The sequence below is a fragment of the Merops nubicus genome, unplaced genomic scaffold, assembly GCF_000691845.1.
Source record: "Merops nubicus isolate BGI_N331 unplaced genomic scaffold, ASM69184v1 scaffold9957, whole genome shotgun sequence".
Taxonomy (NCBI): domain Eukaryota; kingdom Metazoa; phylum Chordata; class Aves; order Coraciiformes; family Meropidae; genus Merops; species Merops nubicus.
In genome coordinates, this window is record NW_008618335.1 from 66499 (window position 1) to 84883 (window position 18385).

General features: G+C 42.9%; 1 protein-coding gene across 1 annotated transcript in view; it reads left to right on the plus strand.

Moving 5' to 3' along the window:
- The window catches only part of ANK2 (ankyrin 2, neuronal), a gene marked incomplete at its 5' end in the record, with an annotated part of 79316 nt that extends 64684 nt beyond the window's left edge, over positions 1-14632 (plus strand). The window contains 10 exons of the mRNA XM_008943411.1: positions 1642-1773; positions 2273-2419; positions 3648-3930; positions 6050-6335; positions 8121-8213; positions 8663-8746; positions 11243-11407; positions 11868-12050; positions 12830-12921; positions 13998-14632. Of these exons, the coding sequence (XP_008941659.1) occupies positions 1642-1773; positions 2273-2419; positions 3648-3930; positions 6050-6335; positions 8121-8213; positions 8663-8746; positions 11243-11407; positions 11868-12050; positions 12830-12921; positions 13998-14181 (1649 nt within the window). The remainder of the gene's footprint in view (positions 1-1641; positions 1774-2272; positions 2420-3647; positions 3931-6049; positions 6336-8120; positions 8214-8662; positions 8747-11242; positions 11408-11867; positions 12051-12829; positions 12922-13997) is intronic.
- Between the last annotated feature and the right edge of the window lie 3753 nt (positions 14633-18385).

An 18385-nucleotide genomic window follows, 5' to 3' on the forward strand; every position in this document is an offset into this window, starting at 1 on the left:
TTACCCTACTCTGCCCAGAATGCAACAGCTCTGGCTAGAAGATAAATGAATAAACGTTACCGCTGTTTTGGAAGGCCACTATAGGGATAAATGACTTCAGCTTCTTTTCAACAGGACTGTGCTGAGGAAAACAGGATAAAAAGGGACCTGTTTGTAACAATCACTTTAATATTGTGGCTTTAATAGATCCAAGACAGTTAATGTTACTGGAGACAAGTGAAGGTAACACAGAATGAAACATTGAAAAACAGCTTAAGTGTTTACAAAGAAAAAGAATGTGTGTTGTGTCAAACTGTGCTATCCAACAAACAGCTTCTGCAAAAACAGTTAAATGAGGTTGACACTTTATTGTATCTCTCCCTAGAGCAGTACCATGCTCTTGACATAAGCAAGGCTCTAGGAGTTAAACAGGAGTTGCACACCAGATCAAAAATGTTCACTCTCTGATAATGAAGATCATGCTCTATACTGTTTTTACAAACATCTTCAGAGTACATACAAAATATCATTAATAATTTTGCTTATGTTACTCACGCTTCCTTCCCTGTCCTCTATTTCAATCCATGAAGAAGTCTGGGAGCATATGTCCCTCATTTTAACATGGATTATCTTGAAATCAGTAGGACTTGGACCTGTGCAATGTAACAGATCAGGAATGTGCTGAAAATTTTTGTCAAACTGATTTGACTGTGTAGGATTTTAATCTAATATGTAGTTACTGAAAATTTGTCGAAGTTTACAGTTGCCCCAGTTTACAAGGTGGCCTGGAAATAAGGTTATCTGGGTATGGGTTCCCTTCACCCTTTTAAAATGTGATGCCCTCCAAAATCAAGTCTATGCCACTGTAGCGATAATGACAGTGGAATGGAATATGAATCCTTCTTTGTGAGAGAAGAAGATATCTGGAGACCAGGAATAACAATAGGAACCTCACAAATTCTCCATGGCCTTAAGTCATGCAATGACCTCTTTCAACAGCTGCATCGTAGTTTGGTGATGGAAAGAAAGCTGTTTCAGTGTTCCAGACTATTAAACCATTTCTCTTTCCTGGACTGAAGTCTGAACCTGTGCTGCATTGGTTCACCTATGTATGCATACTATGTATAGGAATCACCTATTCCTAGTATCACATTTTCAGGTTTTTGTTTTCAACTATGATTCACAGACATTTACTTTTCTTGAAAATGAAAGAAGTCCAGGGGAGGGGTTAGTAGTATGCTTTAACCTAACCTGACAAAATACCATTACTTAACATAAATTCTTTTGCTAGATTTTGATCGAAGTTTCTGAAATACTCAGCATTTCAGAGGATGGAATCTGCTGAGCATGGTGCTCCATAGCTAGACATACTTTTATCTGCTCATGTACTATTTCTGCAGTTTCACTGTTTGACAGCTTGTTGTGCCTCTGAGAACTAGGAACAGCAGACAAAAAAACGAAAGCTCACACAGACCCATCACTTCCAGGCATGATCCACTGCTGTCTCAGTCACAAGCTTACTGCTTAACACTGCCTCTAAATATAACACAAACTGCACAGAAGCAAAAAGAATTTGCTTTCAGAAAGTCTGTAATCCACTTTGCTGCTGTAAGGCAGGGAGAAAGAAGATGACATCATTACAGAGAAGGATTTCTTTTTCAGAGCTAGCAAGAGAACTGGATTTCACAGAAGAGCAAATTCACCAGATCCGAATTGAAAATCCTAATTCACTTCAAGACCAGAGCCACGCACTCCTCAAATACTGGCTTGAAAGGGACGGGAAGCACGCAACAGGTCCGTAAAACGCTCTCCGGTGTGTTAGCTGAGGGGACAGATGTGTGTTGTAATCACCAAAGGAAAATTTGGGTAAAATTTAGACTATAGAAGGAATGACTACAGAATGTACCTATTTTTTTAAGCCTATCTGTATAAGATGGCATATCATGGGATTCTCAGAAAGAATAGTTTCATCTTGTTCATTTGCAGGCAAGGCAAAACATCGTACAGCAAAGAAAGAGTGGAAAAAAACACTGAGGCCTCTTTTTCCTAAAATGAGACATGTTTAGGGGAGCAAAACAAATGTGTTGAAGGAAAAGTAAAATGAGCGTTAATTTTTATAGGCAGCCCTTCAGTGAATTCTCAGTTTTCATAGCAATGCTTCTAAATGCCTCTGTATGTTATATATAACATTATGTTGCTCAGTATTCTATATATGCACTTGATATGGAAAAGAGAAGGGAGAGAGCTTGCAAACTCCTTAGCTCAGCTGCATAGTGCCATTTTAACCCCACAGATACCAGTCTTACCCAGTGTCTTACAAAAATCAACCGCATGGATATCGTTCACCTAATGGAGACCAGCGGCATGGACCCCGCGCAGGCCCACGGCCCTCGCACGTACGCCGAAATCGAGCAAACGATAGGACTGGACCATAGCGAAGGTAAATGTCTCCTGATCCAGGCTGCCCAGGTTCTCACCTGAGCACCACCTCCTGTTCTGAAATGTTTGACTAGGATAACCTGTGAACTCTTATGCCCGAGCAGTAGAATCTCATTTTGAAAGCCTGGCTAACATGGGTGAATGAAAGCATGACATCACACAGGCCACGCTTCCACCAGGTAGAAGATCTCCGCATCATTAGCTGCTTCTTATGAAGCAAATAAAGGAACTTTGCCAGAAACTAATGCAAATACATATAACCAGTTTGTTGGGTGGGTTTTATTTTTTTGCTTATATAAGAACTTCTGTAAAAGTTAAGAAGGCTGCATTAGGATTTGACTAAGGTTTGCAAAGGAAGACTACAAAGGAAAAACCTTTGGCTTGAGGTATCCAGGTTATTATAATTGTGCTGTGAGGCTGCTGGATTTCTAAAATTTAGAAGATCAGTACATTAGATCAATGGTTGTAAATTGAAGAAACTTCCAAATGATGTGAAATAAAATTCTTTTTTCAGGAAGTGATAGTTCTTGCATCCTTAACGTAGTATTGAAGTAGCAGCTCAGTTAAGTGTTAGGCAGCTGCAAGTGTCCCACCTTTAAGAGAAGGCAGGAATAGAAGGTTGGTTGCTCCAATTCAGCACAAGTAATTATGTTTTCCCCATGCTATTGTTCTGAGTTCAAGAGGTTCCTAGAAAATAGGACTAGTAAGGAAAAACAGAAGACAAAATTTGTGATTTGTGGCCTGAGGAACAGAAACATGCTATTTCTCATTTATCTTCCAGAATGGAAGAATGTGTGGATGTGTTTTATGTGCTTTGAAACACATGAATTGGCTACTTCTTGCAGCTAGTCCTCTATGAATGCCTTCATCCATACTTGTGATTTCCATAAGCAGATAAAGCATGGATAAGGGGGAAAATGTCACTAAAACCTCTCCTAATCTGCTGTAAGGAAATCTTTCGTACTTTGAGAGTTTTAAGATTAATGACTCCAGGTAAATTTCTGGGTAAATGTTACTTTCCCTGTTCCTGTTAAGATTTGGCAGTAGCAGTGGTAATGCAGTGCTCCTTCAGCTACTTGGAGAAGTCCTGTCCTCCCCCACTCAAGATGCCTACCAATGTGAGGTCATGTGTTCCAGACAGGGACTTAAAACACCCAAGGAGAAAGAAAAGGACCTTCTTGCAGTCATGCCAGGCTTGTAATGGCTTTTCTTGTCTCTCTTTTTTAAAGGGTTTTCTGCACTGCCAGAAGAACTGTACAGTTCAAGACAGAAGAGGGAAGAACAACATAGACTATCTAAAGACAGTGAGCCAACTGAACACCCTCCTGTTGTCTCAGAGGAAGATGTGTCTGTCAGTTACTCTCCTTTTCAGGACAGTACTCCCAGGAGTGAGGCAGAAGTGTCCATGGCCGAGCTCCTGAGACAAGCACATAAGGAACAAGTAGAAGCCGAATTCTCAGGGAAACCCCAAGATCTGCCAGAAAAACTACCTGCTCCACAACAGGAATATTTGTAAGTGTCAGAACACCCAAATGAAACCTACATGGAATGGTTGTGTCTTCTCTGGGGAATTACTCACCACCCTGCAGGATTAGCCATCTGGTCAGGCCCTTCTTTCCTTGCTTCCTTTCCTTCTTTTCCTTGCTTCCTTCTTTTCCTTCCTTCCTTCCTTCCTGCCTGCCTGCCTGCCTGTCTGACTTCCTGCCTTCCTTCCCTCCCTTTCTTCCTTCCCTTCCTTCCTTCCCTTCCTTCCTTCCTTCCTGCCTTCTTTCCTGCCTGCCTGCCTTCCTTCCTTCCTGCCTTCCTTCCTGCCTGCCTTCCTGCCTGCCTTCCTGCCTGCCTTCCTTCCTTCCCTTCCTTCCTTCCCTTCCTTCCTTCCCTTCCTTCCCTTCCTTCCTTCCTTCCTGCCTGCCTTCCCTTCCTTCCTTCCTTCCTTCCTGCCTGCCTGCCTGCCTTCCTGCCTTCCTTCCTTCCGTTCCTTCCTTCCCTTCCTTCCCTTCCTTCCCTTCCTTCCCTTCCTTCCCTTCCTTCCCTTCCTTCCCTTCCTTCCTTCCCTTCCTTCCCTTCCTTCCCTTCCTTCCCTTCCCTCCTTCCCTTCCTTCCCTTCCTTCCCTTCCCTTCCCTTCCCTTCCCTTCCCTTCCCTTTCTTCCTCCCTCCCTTCCTCCCATATTTGTTTCCTTCCTGCTTTCATTGTGTACTTCCTTGAAGTAAACCAGGAAGCAAAAAACCAAGTGATCCAGGCAATAAGGTAGTAACAAACCTGAAAAACTGGAAAAAAAAAAGCAACAAAGCCAGAAATAAGCAAAGTAAAAAGTAAAATAGGAAACTAGCAAACCCAGGAACAAACCCAGAAACAGGAGTGCTAGAAAACAAACCCAGAAATTACCAAACCCAAAAACAAGCCTGGGTTGTTGTTTCTGGGTTTGCTTCCAGATTTGCTCATTTCTTGCTTTGTCTCCAGGTTTGCTTGTTTCCTGTTTTACTTTCCAGTTAAGGTCTTGTTTCCAGCTTTGTTTCCTAGTGCATTTCTTTCCTATTTTACTTTGTGTTTTGTTCATTTCCCAGCGTGTTTCCAAGTCTGCTTCTTGGTTTGTTTCCTGATTTGTTTGTTATTTTTTCCTTTCCCGGTTTCCTTTCTGGTTACTTTGTTTAGTTATTTCCTTGTTTCATGGTTTCCTTCCCAATTTCCTTCCTTGTTTTCTTTTTTTCCTCATTTACTTCTGTTACCTTGTTTCCTTCCTGATTCCCTGTAAACTCTTCTTTCTTTGCTTGCTCCCTGGCTTATGTTATTTTTCTCATTTCCTTGTTTACTTATTTCTCTGTTTCATTTCTTGTTTCACTGTGTCCTGGTTTACTTCTTTCTTCGTCTTTTGTTGCTTCTTGTTTCCTGGTGGTTTGTTTTGGTTTGCATTTTCTGTTTTCTCCCTTGGTGGTGTTGATGATTTGCTTGCTTATTCCCTCCCTCCCCAGAGGATGCAACCTTGCAACCTTGGCTCAGGGTTCCTGGCCAGACCCCTCTGAAGTTCTTGCCAAGGAGTATCAGTCCTCCACAGCCAGCATCTAAGCAGCACCCACCTAGTCCCTCACTCCTCCCCCTCCCTGTGCGACCAGATGAGAATCAGAAAAAAAATAAAACTCATAGGTGGAGATAAGAACTGTTTAATACCTCAAATAAATGATACTATATATAATAACAGTAACTAACGGTAATGAAACTGAAGAAAAGACAAGTGATGCACAATGCAATGGCTCACCACCTGCTGACTAACACCCCAGTAGTGATCCACACCTCCAGCCAGCACCCTCAGTTTCTATACTGGGCATGACATCACTACAGTAGGGAATATCCCTTTGGGTCACCTGTCTCGGCCAGGCTCCCTCCCAGGCTTCTGGTGCACCTGCTTGCTAGCAAAGCATCAGAAATAGGAAAATCCTGCACTTACTGTAAACTTTGCTTAGCAACATCAGTGTGTTATCAACATTGGTCTCATCCCAAATCCAGAACACGGCACTGTGCCAGCTACTAGGAAGAAAATTAACTCTATTGCAGCCAAAACCAGCACAGTTCCATCTTTGGAAACTGGGAAGCACTGCATGGTAGTAAACTCCTCTTGAACTTGTAATTCACAGTGTCACGACTCTGGGAACAGAACACTCTACAGCACCTGGAACTGGAAAAGCCACAAATGAAAAATCTACAAGCTTCAGTGCAACAAAGCAAGAACGAGAAAAAATGTCCCCACAGCCTCCATCATCTGCTCAGAGAAGTGACTCCCCCATCATCCAAGAGCCCGAGGAGCCACAACTCCACCAGGATGACCACTCTCTGAGGAGAACTGGCCTAGTGATAACAGAGTCAACGGATCAGCAGACAGAAAAGTTCAGAGGAGGCTATGAAGAGGAATCTTTGGAAAAGGTAAATAACTTTGCCTCAAAGTCATTGAGACAAAAGACCAAGTTTTATGTTTCACTCATTCCTTCTTCCTTCCTTTCCAAAACCTAGATCCTAAAGTCCAGGCTGTGATTCTAGTTCCACACCCTTATTAGTCCTTTGGTCTGTGACAGTTATGTCCACGTGTGTGAGGAAACAGTGTCAATAACAGGTGCAGAAACAAAACACATACAAGTGAAAACTCAAAAACAGATGCAATGAAAGACAAGGTAATGATGTTAAAAGCTTATGAAGATTCATAGAATTGTTTAGATTGGAAAAGACCTTTAAGGTTGAGTCCAACCATTAACCCAGGACAGAAAAGTCTGCCACTAAACCCTGCCTAGCCCAGAGCACCATGAAGAATGACATGAGAAATACTGTTCAAGTTAGTGACATGGCAAAGAGGCAGTAGGATGTCCAAATGCAGAACACTAAGGATGTACTTGGAGAAAACAAATTGAGAATGGTGTTTCCATCGCATGCCGACATTAAAGAGGAATGGAGACAGGAGATGGAAGAGAAGAACAAAACCTACATGAGCTAGGTCACTGGATGTATAAGACAAAGAAACCTCACTGCAGTGACTGGAGAGCAGATGATGTCAAGAGGCAATGAAGGAAACAAAGAAACTATATGGCTTTTAGTGGGAAATTCAAATTACTTGGCAGCTAAAGGTTTGAGAATAAACAGCGTTCTTTGCCTGTTTTAAGTGGAAGAAAAGGAGAAGGCATAATTGGGCAGGAAATTGGTTTTATCAGCAAAGTTAGAGCATAGAGAACACAGCTCTACTTGAGCAGAAATTGTTTCCATTTTGACATTCACCTAGAAACAAGCTCTTCTTTCTTTGCCATTTCTGTTGCCAAACTCCTCTAGAACGAGGAGTTTCAGACTTCTGCCTCTGGGATCTCACAAAAAGGCTGAAGGATATAAAATGTGTAGAGTAACTCAGGTGTTGAAAGACAAGCTATAATAGGACTGGATACAATGGCTACTGCAGGAAGGGCTGCCCTCAAAGAACATGTGCTGCTTTTTCCCCTCTAGTTCTTTTATTCAAGTAAAGAAATGACAATAACCAACACCACCAATAAGAACACTACCACCACCCTTTATTTATTTTCCCCGTTATGCTTTTATACTGCTGATATTTCCCAAATAGTTCTTCACAGCTTCACTTTGCCTTCTGACATCTTCATTTAACTTTTTCATTCTTTCCTGTGAAGGAGAGAGAAGAACTTCAACATTTGTTACTAATTTTTCTTGATCTTTCCAGTACCAAGGCTATTGATACATCGTCCTCTACTTAAACCTTTCTTGTCCTACTGTCTCTGTGCTGCACTGTGTACTTCCCAGTACGGAGGATTAAAAGGCTTTCACATAATGTTCTAATTAATACAGAAACTATATGCAACATCTATGAATTCCAGACTTGGGGTTAGTAGTACCTTCTAGTCCATTAGCAACGATGTCATGCCACAAACTCTAGGGTTGTCCCTGGCAACCTTAAGAGCACTAAGAGCATCCTATAGAATCAGTAGCACAGAGGTTCATTGTTTTTTTCAATATGCTAATGAACAGTTAATGTATAGACAACTGACTAGAGCCTCCCACCCCTCATCAGTATGTCAGGGATTAAATTCAGGTAAGAGGGCAAAATCTGAAAAGCAAAAATATTCAGAACTGAAGACAGGTTTAGGTAAAAATGAGACAGAACCTGTAAATACTGGTAGTATCACCTACAACAGAGCACTGCTTCCATACTTCCACTAGGTGTTAGCAGAGGAGTTAGGCATGCTGGAGACCAGCTCGGACAAGGACGAGATGGTCACTACCAGGGTGGTTCGTCGCCGCGTGATTATCCAGGTACTGAGTGTTGGTTGGCTGCACGAGCCTGTGGTGACCAGGCTCTGGTGACACCTTCAGGCATGCTGCTGAGACAGTCACTGGGCTGGTGGCATGCCTCAAGTTGGCATGCTCCCAGATAACCCATGGGCATTGGATAAGCTGTTCCAATACCTTTTCTTGAAGAGAGGGATATAGTAATTAACCCAACTCTGAATTCTGTTAGATGCTTCAGGAGGAGGAGCATGATGATGAAGGCTTCTCAGCCCCATACACAACAGTAACATACATTTGCCTGTCCAGTGTGGCATAACTTTTCTTTGCATGCCTTTCTAAGTATTTGCAGAACACTTTTTTCTAACATTTCTCATCTGGTTTTGGATTCTTTAACCGATTAACCCATTTTAAAATCGCTTAAAGTTACCTACATGAAGGTCTTGCTTCATAAAATGTTGTTCTTTGTTGTACAGGCTGATAGTATGCCTGAAATGCCACCAGAAATGGTCACAGAAGAGCAATACACAGATGAACATGGCCACACAGTGGTAAAGAAGGTATTGTCAGTTGTGCCCTTGCTACCTTCTTAACTGTCTTATAAAATGAAGGATAAATGCAGCCACATACTTGCCAAATTCTGTTTTGTAAAAGGAAATTATTTTTTAAGATGAGAGCATTGAAGGAACCAGAATTTCTGTTCACGAGAAATTCCAAAGTTTGAAGAATTATTTTGAGGCACAAGATCACTGTTACAGTTTATACTTAGCATGACATACTTTAATTTTCCCTCTTAAAGCCAATGAAAATCCTGCATAGATCCACATTTCTGAGAAAAAGCTTTTTTTTAAAAAAACAAACAAAAAATAAATCCACACCACCACAGTTCTGTCTAAGATCATGTTAGCTCATATTAATGAAACTAACGGAGGGCTGGGTTGGGTCTGCAAGAGTTATCTAAATCTACACATCAGACCTCCAAAATCTCCACTCAGCTGTGACTGACTAGATTCTTAAACTTCTCTATCTGTACATACAGTTTTTATGGCACAGAGGTTACAGAAAGTACTCATAAAATAAGCAAGTTCAGACCATGCTTGTAAGAGTGAATTCAACACATCATGGAGGTGGAAGAGGAACTCCTCTGCTCCTGGCTTACCTAACAACTCAGTGCTTGCTGTGCAGGTCTTCTAAATCTGTACTCAATTCTGCTGCTGGAAATCTCCTTCCTCTGTCTCCTAAGAAAACATCATAGACCCAGCTGGAATTGTCAGGGTGACAGCATACTTATTCCAAGCATTCTACTAGTTTTTCAGGATTCTTTATGCCTTCAAGGGTGAACTTCCACAACGCTGGAGGTGCCCACCGTCCTAGGGATTTCCCACACTATCCCACAGCCCTGCCACACCTAACTCTCCAGCCTTAGGGCAGATCTCCAGCTGATACTCTTCAAGCTTTGCTTAACCCTAGACATCAGCCCAAACCACGTTCAGGGACATGCTGGTTCCTAGCTATAGGACTATGCCAGTTTCAACATCCCGAGGATATTCAAAGCTTTCAAAATGAGAAAAGAAAAGGTACAAGGTGTAATTACTAAGTCTCTGATAAATAGCTCCCAAAGCACAGAGGTGATGACAATGCAGAGTACAAATACCAGATTAGTCCCAGGACTATCATTTTATTACACCCTAAGCCTACTATTATGTAGTGCAGCAAAGTAGAAACCTTGATCCCTCTCCACAGTTGAGGAGTAGCAGCACAGGGACTATATTCAGCAAGTGAGGCAACACATAACACAACTCTAAGACCCCATGAGCTCTAGTGATCCCAGAGGAAAGGAAATCCTGAAGCCCCAGCTTCCTGGCCCGCCCTCATTTATCTACTGAGCATGACACTGTATGACACGGAATATGCCACTTTCTGTTCCACTGCTCTGGCCATGCTCCCTCTTCTTGTGCACCTGCACTCTAGCAAGACATGGGAAGTTGAAAAGTCCTTGATTTCTTAGCAACAATTCAAAACATAAGTATATTACCCACATTGTTCTCATACCTGTGCCCATAGTGAATCCAAAGCACAGCACTATTCTAGCTACTAAGAAGAAAAATCAGGTCTATTCCAGCTGAAACCAGGCCACATGGCTCAGAAAGCTGTTTGAATGCATATTAAAATAAACAATCTCAGCCAAATGCACCAGGGCACATTGTGCAAGAGGGGGCATGCTTCTGTTCTTCTGGGTAGGGCACTATCCCCACCTCTGTGATGCTTAAATAGAGGTGACCCACTCCAATTAAGCAAGTAAGCTTTTGGACAAAGCAGGAAGCAACTTCCTCATGTTACTTTGCCAAAAGGGGCTGGGCAGGCATACAAAACCCTAGAGCCCCAGGTCACTCACACAAGGATCCACACCTATCCTGAGAAATTTCTCTCTTTTTGAACCCCGTAGTTCTCCTCGGCTCCTTGGTCTTCAGCTTGTCAATGCCTAGAAAGCTTAAGCACAAGGCCAGTCTTTTAAGCAGGTTAATTCTAGCTCACTAGTTCAGCAGTGGTTAGTACCATTGGTGTCATAATGTGATGCCCACATCCCTCTGTGATTGCAGCTCTAGGGATTTGATAGCCAAGCTGCTAAGAGCAGAACAGATTTAGGACATTGAACACAATTACTTCTGTTCTAATTCAAACCTCCCATTTCAGAAGCCTTTTGAAAATGCCAGTCAAACTGTTTTCAAGCGGTTGCATGGTTGTAAAGTGTGTTTTCTCTCTAAAATACCATACCTCTTCTCCTAATATCCCAACATGTACGTCATGCCCACTCATGAAGTTAGTTTAAGGAAGCTTTACTGTGTGGTAACCTACGTAGGGTGAATCCATCAACTTGCAGCTTTACTCCAGGAACTTGTGAGTATGTGTGTTAAAGACTAAAACACTGAACTATGTACATAGGTTTTTCTACGTAGGAAAACACATCCTTTGAGTGGAAAACACTTCAAAAGAGAATAAGAAGGAACATGCTGTAGTTAATTCTTTTGGGACGAAGCTCTGTTTCATTCCCTCAGGTCACTAGAAAGATCATCAGGCGATACGTGTCTCCAGACGGCACAGAAAAAGAGGAAGTCCTAATGCAGGGGACACCACAAAAACCTGTCCCTGTTGAAGAAGGAGATGGCTATTCGAAAGTCATAAAACGAGTTGTGCTGAAGAGCAACAGTGAACAGACAGAGGTCAGATCACCTGCTTCCCTTGCCATAGGGCAAAGCAGCAATACACTGACAGCGTACTTAGGAACTGCATCTGAACTCAAGCCAACAACAGTCACTCTTGAAGGACACTTTCCTTGAAAAGTTTCCTTGCAGATGGAAAGGTCTTAGAAGACAGACAGGGGAAAGGTGGGGCAGAGGGGTGGGGGGAAGAGGGCAGTTTTCTCTGAGAATAAGAGTACCTTAGTTTTACAAGTGTGACTGATCTCTCAGAAGAATACCTTAAAATATCCTACAGGGTCTCGTTCCACAGCTGTGAAGCAGGTAATGAAAGGTACACTCACCATTTTGATACGGACGCAGAGGAGGGGAGACGCTTCATATGCTCCTGTCCTCTCTGGCAGGGATTAAGAAGGAGCGGTGGAGCAGCTGGTATCCGTTAGGTAATTCATATCCAGCGTTCTTATGCTTTCTGCCCATACAGGTGACCCTGGCCGAACCTGCTGTTTTGCCTAGTGCCTCCAAGTTCCAGTCTGAGCCAGTGGAAGGCCGGAAAGTCAGCAAAGTCATAAAGACCACTGTGGTGCAAGGAGAGAGAATGGAGAAACACCTGGGGGATGCTAGCCTAGCAATGGATCTCCCATCAGCCAAAGAGGACTTTGAGGAGGTAAAAACACCTTTTAAATATAAGTATTAAGTGTCGTGACATACCTGGGGACAAATTCTACTCTGCTGAAAGTTTTGTTGGTGGAACATCATACTCAGCTACTGAATATAAACCTCTGTTGTTATGCTCAGCCATGTTATAAGATTAGCATGTTCTTTTTACTTACATCCTTTAGAATATAAAGGGGGAGAACTGACATTACAGAATTAGCTATGAAACATTTTAAGATTCTAAAAAAAAAAAAATCCATGAAGGCTTTAAGTAAAGTTGTTAGAAATCATGGGTGTGGTTACTGTTAAAGTTCATTCATCTATTACCATGTATGGAGCTCATTTTAGAAGCTGACACAGTTGAGTCTGGGTATGTTGATAGAGCTGTCTTTGAAAGGACAAATGGCAGTGGGAACAGCTATAAAAAGTAAAAGACTGTTTTTTGTGATGGGAAAAAGGCCACTGCAGCAGCTGTCATACACAGGTTCGAAGGATGTGGGACTGCCAGGCCTTGACTGCCAGGCCTTGAGCTGGGCTGCTTCAGTATTAAAAAAGGTACCAAGACACAGTAAAATGAAATGATTCTATACAAGAAACTGTAACTGATCTGTACCTTTGAGGAATATGTAAAAGGATGCAAGTGGTAGGCAGATGCTTCTCTTATTTATCTATTAATAATTTTCGAGGCATTCAGCTTCATTAATGGAAAGCATTAAGGTATGAAGAACAATTATGTTCTGTCCTAGGTTTGGGGGGTTTATTTTAATGGCAAGTTTGTTTTCATTTGAGGCTTTGAGCTACACAGGTAACCAAATGAAAGTCCAACTCCCTGCTTTAGTAGAGAAAGAAATCATCAAAGAGGACGGATCAATTATAAAAAGGTTTGGCTTGGCATGTCAGTCGTCTGTTACTAGAAAAGGATTAACAAACTCCTAATAAAAAAGTGGATTTAAGTGAATGGCCAAATTGAAGCCACTGTTGGCAGCTAAAGTGTTATTTGCACGAGTACTAAGGATTGCTACTAACTTTCTGTTACAGGCAGGGATACCTGCACTGCAAAGTCCACATCTGCTTGAAAGACCTGGTGGGTGGTGGTGGGGTTGGAGCTGTAGTGGGCTCAACCCTGGCAAGCAGCCAGGCACCACACAGTCACTCCCTAACCCTCCTGCCCCACCTTGGAACCAGGGAGAGAACAGGAACAGCACAAGTGAGAAAACCCATGGGTTGAATGATGACAGTTTAGTAACCGAAGGAAGGAGGAAAGAGCAACGGAACAAGTGATGCAAAGGCAATCGCGCACCACCTCCCACAGGCAGACTGACGCTCAGACAGTAACTGAGCAATGGTCACCTTGGGAGACACACCACACCACCCTCTCTCCAGTTCTTCCTCTACACCATTTTTATTGCCAAGCATGACTGTACGGTAGGGAACGTCCCTTTGGCAGAGAGGAGACTATTTGGGAGGATAAAGAAGTTCCTTTGTACCACACACAACCTGGCCATGAGCGCTGCAGGCTGCAGGTCTTCCACATACCTCGTCTCGCAGTGAAGCAAGAGAGGAATTAACAGAATGGTTAGGACAGCAGATTACCACAAATGTTGCATGTTGAAGTTAAACACAGCAAATAGGAAGGTCTTGTGTGAATTTCAACATAAGTTGCATGTCTGTGAATTACAGCATGTTTTTGCTAGGCATCTAAGCTGTTATAGTTAACCAGCATACAGGGATTAATCGCTATTAATTTACATTATTACAGCAAATTAAAGCACTGGGGTGTGTTGTACTCTGAATGAGTAACTACTGTCTGACCTCAGTAGGTGGCTTAAACTGCCAGCCATGGTTCCCTTCACATTGTTTTAAATGAAAAAGCCTTAAAAGGTGAAAAGGAGCGTTATTTAAAGTCTTTAGGAATGGTGAGATTTTTAAGACAGTATTCTCATTTGTTTTGTTTTAGGACAACGCTGAGTAAAGCCCACACACAGAAGAGGACTGTGATGAAGGATCGGTATGGAAAACATGTTCACATAGAGGAGCTGGAAGACACACCAGAAGCACTACCACAAGATGACCTCCAACATGACCTCCAGCAGCTTCTCAGACACTTCTGCAAAGAGGACTACAAACAGGAGGCCAAGTGAGAAGCTGCCACCTCTCCACCTCTCCACATAACCATCCATCCCACATGCAGCGTTCATCTCCTCTAGGTGTAGACATCGGTACCTGCATAATCACTGGAAGACACTGCCATTTCTACCTGTGCTGATGCAGTGACTCCATTTCTTTCCTCCTCCCCGTATTTGATTTTGGGTTCTTGTTATTTTTTACCCCGTAAGCTAATTTGTGACCAAAGATAGCATCCTTCATTCAGGATGATTTATCCACCGACTCGTCGTCTTTGTGCTGTACCGGGAGTTTGTCAGCATCACCAGTTCTTGCCGTCCCTTTGCTTCTGCACTAGCTTCACAAAATAGCATTTGTCAAGCCAACTTCATCTACAGGCCTCTTCACGTGACTGTGTACACGCGTCACAGAAAAGGGAGTTAACGTGTAAACTGTACATAGCGAGAGTACTTGGACTTAGGGGACTGCAGCAAACACGCTGCCTGTGACTACAGCTGGCATCAAGGATTACAAGGTCTGTTGACACTGCTGAACAGCAGTTAATGAGAGAACGTGGTGACACAACTGACTGCCAACACAGACTGGCCCAGGAGGAAGCACTGCGGATCTGCTGCACCCGTCACACCTCCAGTTTAGGGATCAGTTATAGTTAACGGCTCTAAGAGTCAGGCTAAAACCTGGAAATTCAGCTGTGCTTATGAAAGTAACAGCCAGCAGTGGCCATAAATACTTTTGAGACCTTTGGACAGCCACTTAAAAGATTTCCAGAAAAAGGAGAAAAATGAATACCCAATTAGGTAACCAACTTGCTAGCAGCTATATCTACAGCACATTTGCATACGGTATTAAAACCTTTTAGATCTGGACAAGTGACAGGGCATATTAAACAATTATAACTACAGTAGTTTCCTGTTTTCATCACCGCTTAGCAAACCACACTGTCTTACTGGTGGTCCTTCCTGCTGGCCACTGCACTGTAGAGAACTATGGGAGAAAGACTTACCCACTATACAAGGAGAATAATTAATTCACCGTGTTTTATCAAGATTGCCTCTTATCCGATACATGCACGTGGCATTTGAAGGTCAAACCCAAACCCTCCTATAACCATGTCAGCTTGTTAGCCCTCTTAGCACTGAGCGAGCAGTTTTTATCTTCCAATCACGTGTTTTTAAAGAGAAAGTGCTCACAATCCTTGAAAGCCAGTTTCTGTTCATATTTTGTTATCTATATATAATTATATATTTCTAAACCAACCCTCTGAAAACCACGCTAGCATGTCTGCACTTTCATTTTCAAACACAGGAACAGACATCTGACATCTGGGGTTCCATACCGTAACATATACTGGAAGTAGCTCTGTAGCATTTCAGCATATACAACACACACACACTAAATTTTTTAAAATTATTATTTTAGTAGCATACACAAAACCAGAGTAAAACAAATCCTCTCCTCTAGGATAATACTTTCCCCAAGCTTATCTGGCCTTCTACATTTAGGGGGTTATTTGTTTGGGTTTTTTTAGTGACTCACTCAGTGCTCAGAACAAGGGCACTTCCTCGTAAAATTAACAATGCCAAAAGCACGAAAACATCTTCGGAGTTCTGGCTTCCTGCAGGCAAAGCAACCTGAGGTGTCATGCTAACACTCTGAGCATGCAGGGGAGAAAAAAAAAGAGAAAAAGGTGTTTTGGCAGCCAAACCACCCAAGACCCACGCTGAAACATTTCACAACACATCATGGCTTTCTTACGTCAGAGACAGCACAGGATGATCTTTGAGGATGGGGCTCTAAAGAAATGCATTTCTGTTGTGTTATTTGCGGTGCAGATGATGTTCTGTGTAACAGCATAATGGTTATTCACCTCTTACTTTGATTTTTTGCTGTGTTATCAAAGAACTTGAATACTGTGAGAAGAAGTGAATTTTAAGTTGACGAATCAGCATCTTGTTCCCATGGTGATAACACTAATTGAATATATCTATGAGGGCATGTATTAGTTAAAAATTAAAAAATACAACACTAACAATACATAGCTGCAATGTGTACAATGGCTGATTTAACTAAATAAAAATGTACAAGTGTTAAATGTAGCAATAATGGCTCACTCTCTTTTACTGCCAGTACCATGGGAGGCAAGAACAGCACCCCTTTGTGCACCTTCACTGAACCATCATGACTGTAATTCCTCAGTACCCAGCTCCTTGAGACTTTTTTTGTTTCTGCTATTCAGCACTGATTGGTAAGGGTCAGTGTAATAACCATCAGATCAAAAAAATTAATTCATTGTTAATAGTTTTTGAAAGGGCATCTAGCCATGTTTTCTACTTATTTTAATGAAATTGACGCATTATCCATCAAATATGATCCAGATTGCTTGTTAAAGTCAATTACATTTTCAGTGCCTACTACTGAGAGTTTCTCAACCACAGAAAAGGCAAGTAAGAAAAACCTAGGGTGTCATTCTGTCACATCCTACATCCTTGGAAGACAGAAAAGACTGAGAAGAGTCTGGTTTTTTACCAATATCAGGTTTTTTCCATATCAGCATGTACCAATTCTGTTACTGCAGGGAAACACCTTGCCATCAGAGTGCTTTCAATAGAAGGGTCAATATGAGTGGCAGGCACTTTATTTAAATATAAACAAGCTTATAATGTTCAAACGTGGATACTTTTTTGCTTTTATAGCAGTTAGTATCTAAACCAGCTTGAACACAACAGAGAAATTCTGCTCCTCATCGTGCCACCAAACCTGAAGGACAGCTTGGATTGCCTCACCCTCGCCAATAGTAGAACAGCTGTAGCTGGTCAAGTTAATATGACACATGAGCAAAGATTCACAGGGCAAGATCACAAAGCAAGATCACCCCTCTGCCTCCCACCACCCAGCCAGCAAATCCCAATTCCTCATGCTGAGCAAAATCACATTCCAAAAAAGAAAAACTAAAGGACTTTAGATGCTCATAGTTGACAGAACAGCTCCCAGAAGACATTCTTACCCTCCAATAGCAGCACCACTCAGCACAAGGCCTTCCCAGACTGCAACTGAGCCCACACACAGCCCCTGAGCTACAACAACGCCCACAAAATAAATTCCCCACCCCTCTACAAGGGGAACTTCAAATAAAATAGGGGAAAGGCTTTAATTAACCCCCCAAACCTAAAATTGCATATAATTAAACCTGACTTGCCCTCATAACTCTGCTCAGTGATGCCCCTGGGGATGAAGACGCAAATCCTGCCCACAGAAGACCCCCAGAACCAACACCCCACCCAGCCCAGCCGGGTACCTGCGGCTGGACCCACACCTCTCTCCAACGCAGCCACAGCCGCTGAACCACAACAAAAACTTAGTAAAGGCTCAAGGGGCCTCACAGAGGGACCACCAGCCCACAACCAACAAACTGCTACGCAGCCCCTGCGCGCAACAGCCGCTGCGTACTGCCGCATGGACCCCCATTGGCCCAGCCCGTGTGGCGATGGCTGCACTGACTGCTTCGTGGGAGCCAAGTGGCCAGCGGATCAGGGAGGTGATTCGCCCCTTTTACTCTGCTCTTGTGAGACCCCACCTCGAATACTGCATCCAGTTCTGGTGTCCCCACCATAAAAGGGACATAGGTCATAGAATCATAGAATTTCTCTGGAACAAGCCCAGAGGAGGCCACAAAGATGATCCAGGGGCTGGAGTATCTCTGCTATGAGGATAGCCTCAGGGCACTGGGATTTCCAGCCTGGAAAAGAGAAGACTCTGGGGAGGACCTTGTAACTGTCTTCCCATACCTGAAAGGAAGTGACAGAAAGGCTGGAGAGGGACTTTTCCCAAGAGTGTGCAGCAACAGGACAAGGAGAAATGGTTTTAAACTGAAGGAGAGTAGGTTTAGACTAGACCTTAGGAAGAAGTTCTTCAGTACAAGGGTGGTGAGACTTTGGACTAGGTTGCCAGAGAGGTTGTGGATGGTCCCTCCCTGGAGCTGTCTGAGGCCAGGCTGGATGAGGCCTTGAGCAATCTGGTCTAGTTGAGAGACGCCGCTGCCCGTGGCTGGCAGGTTGGATTAGATGATCTCTATGGTCCCTTCCAACCTCAGCCATTCCACAATTCTATGAAAGTGTCACATTTGTATCTTTTTCCTCCAGCTTGCTGCTGTGTGTTGCTCCTTGGGTGTGTTGAAAATGGGTTCGCAGAAGTAAGCCCCGAGCCGGGGCCGGGCCCGCGTCA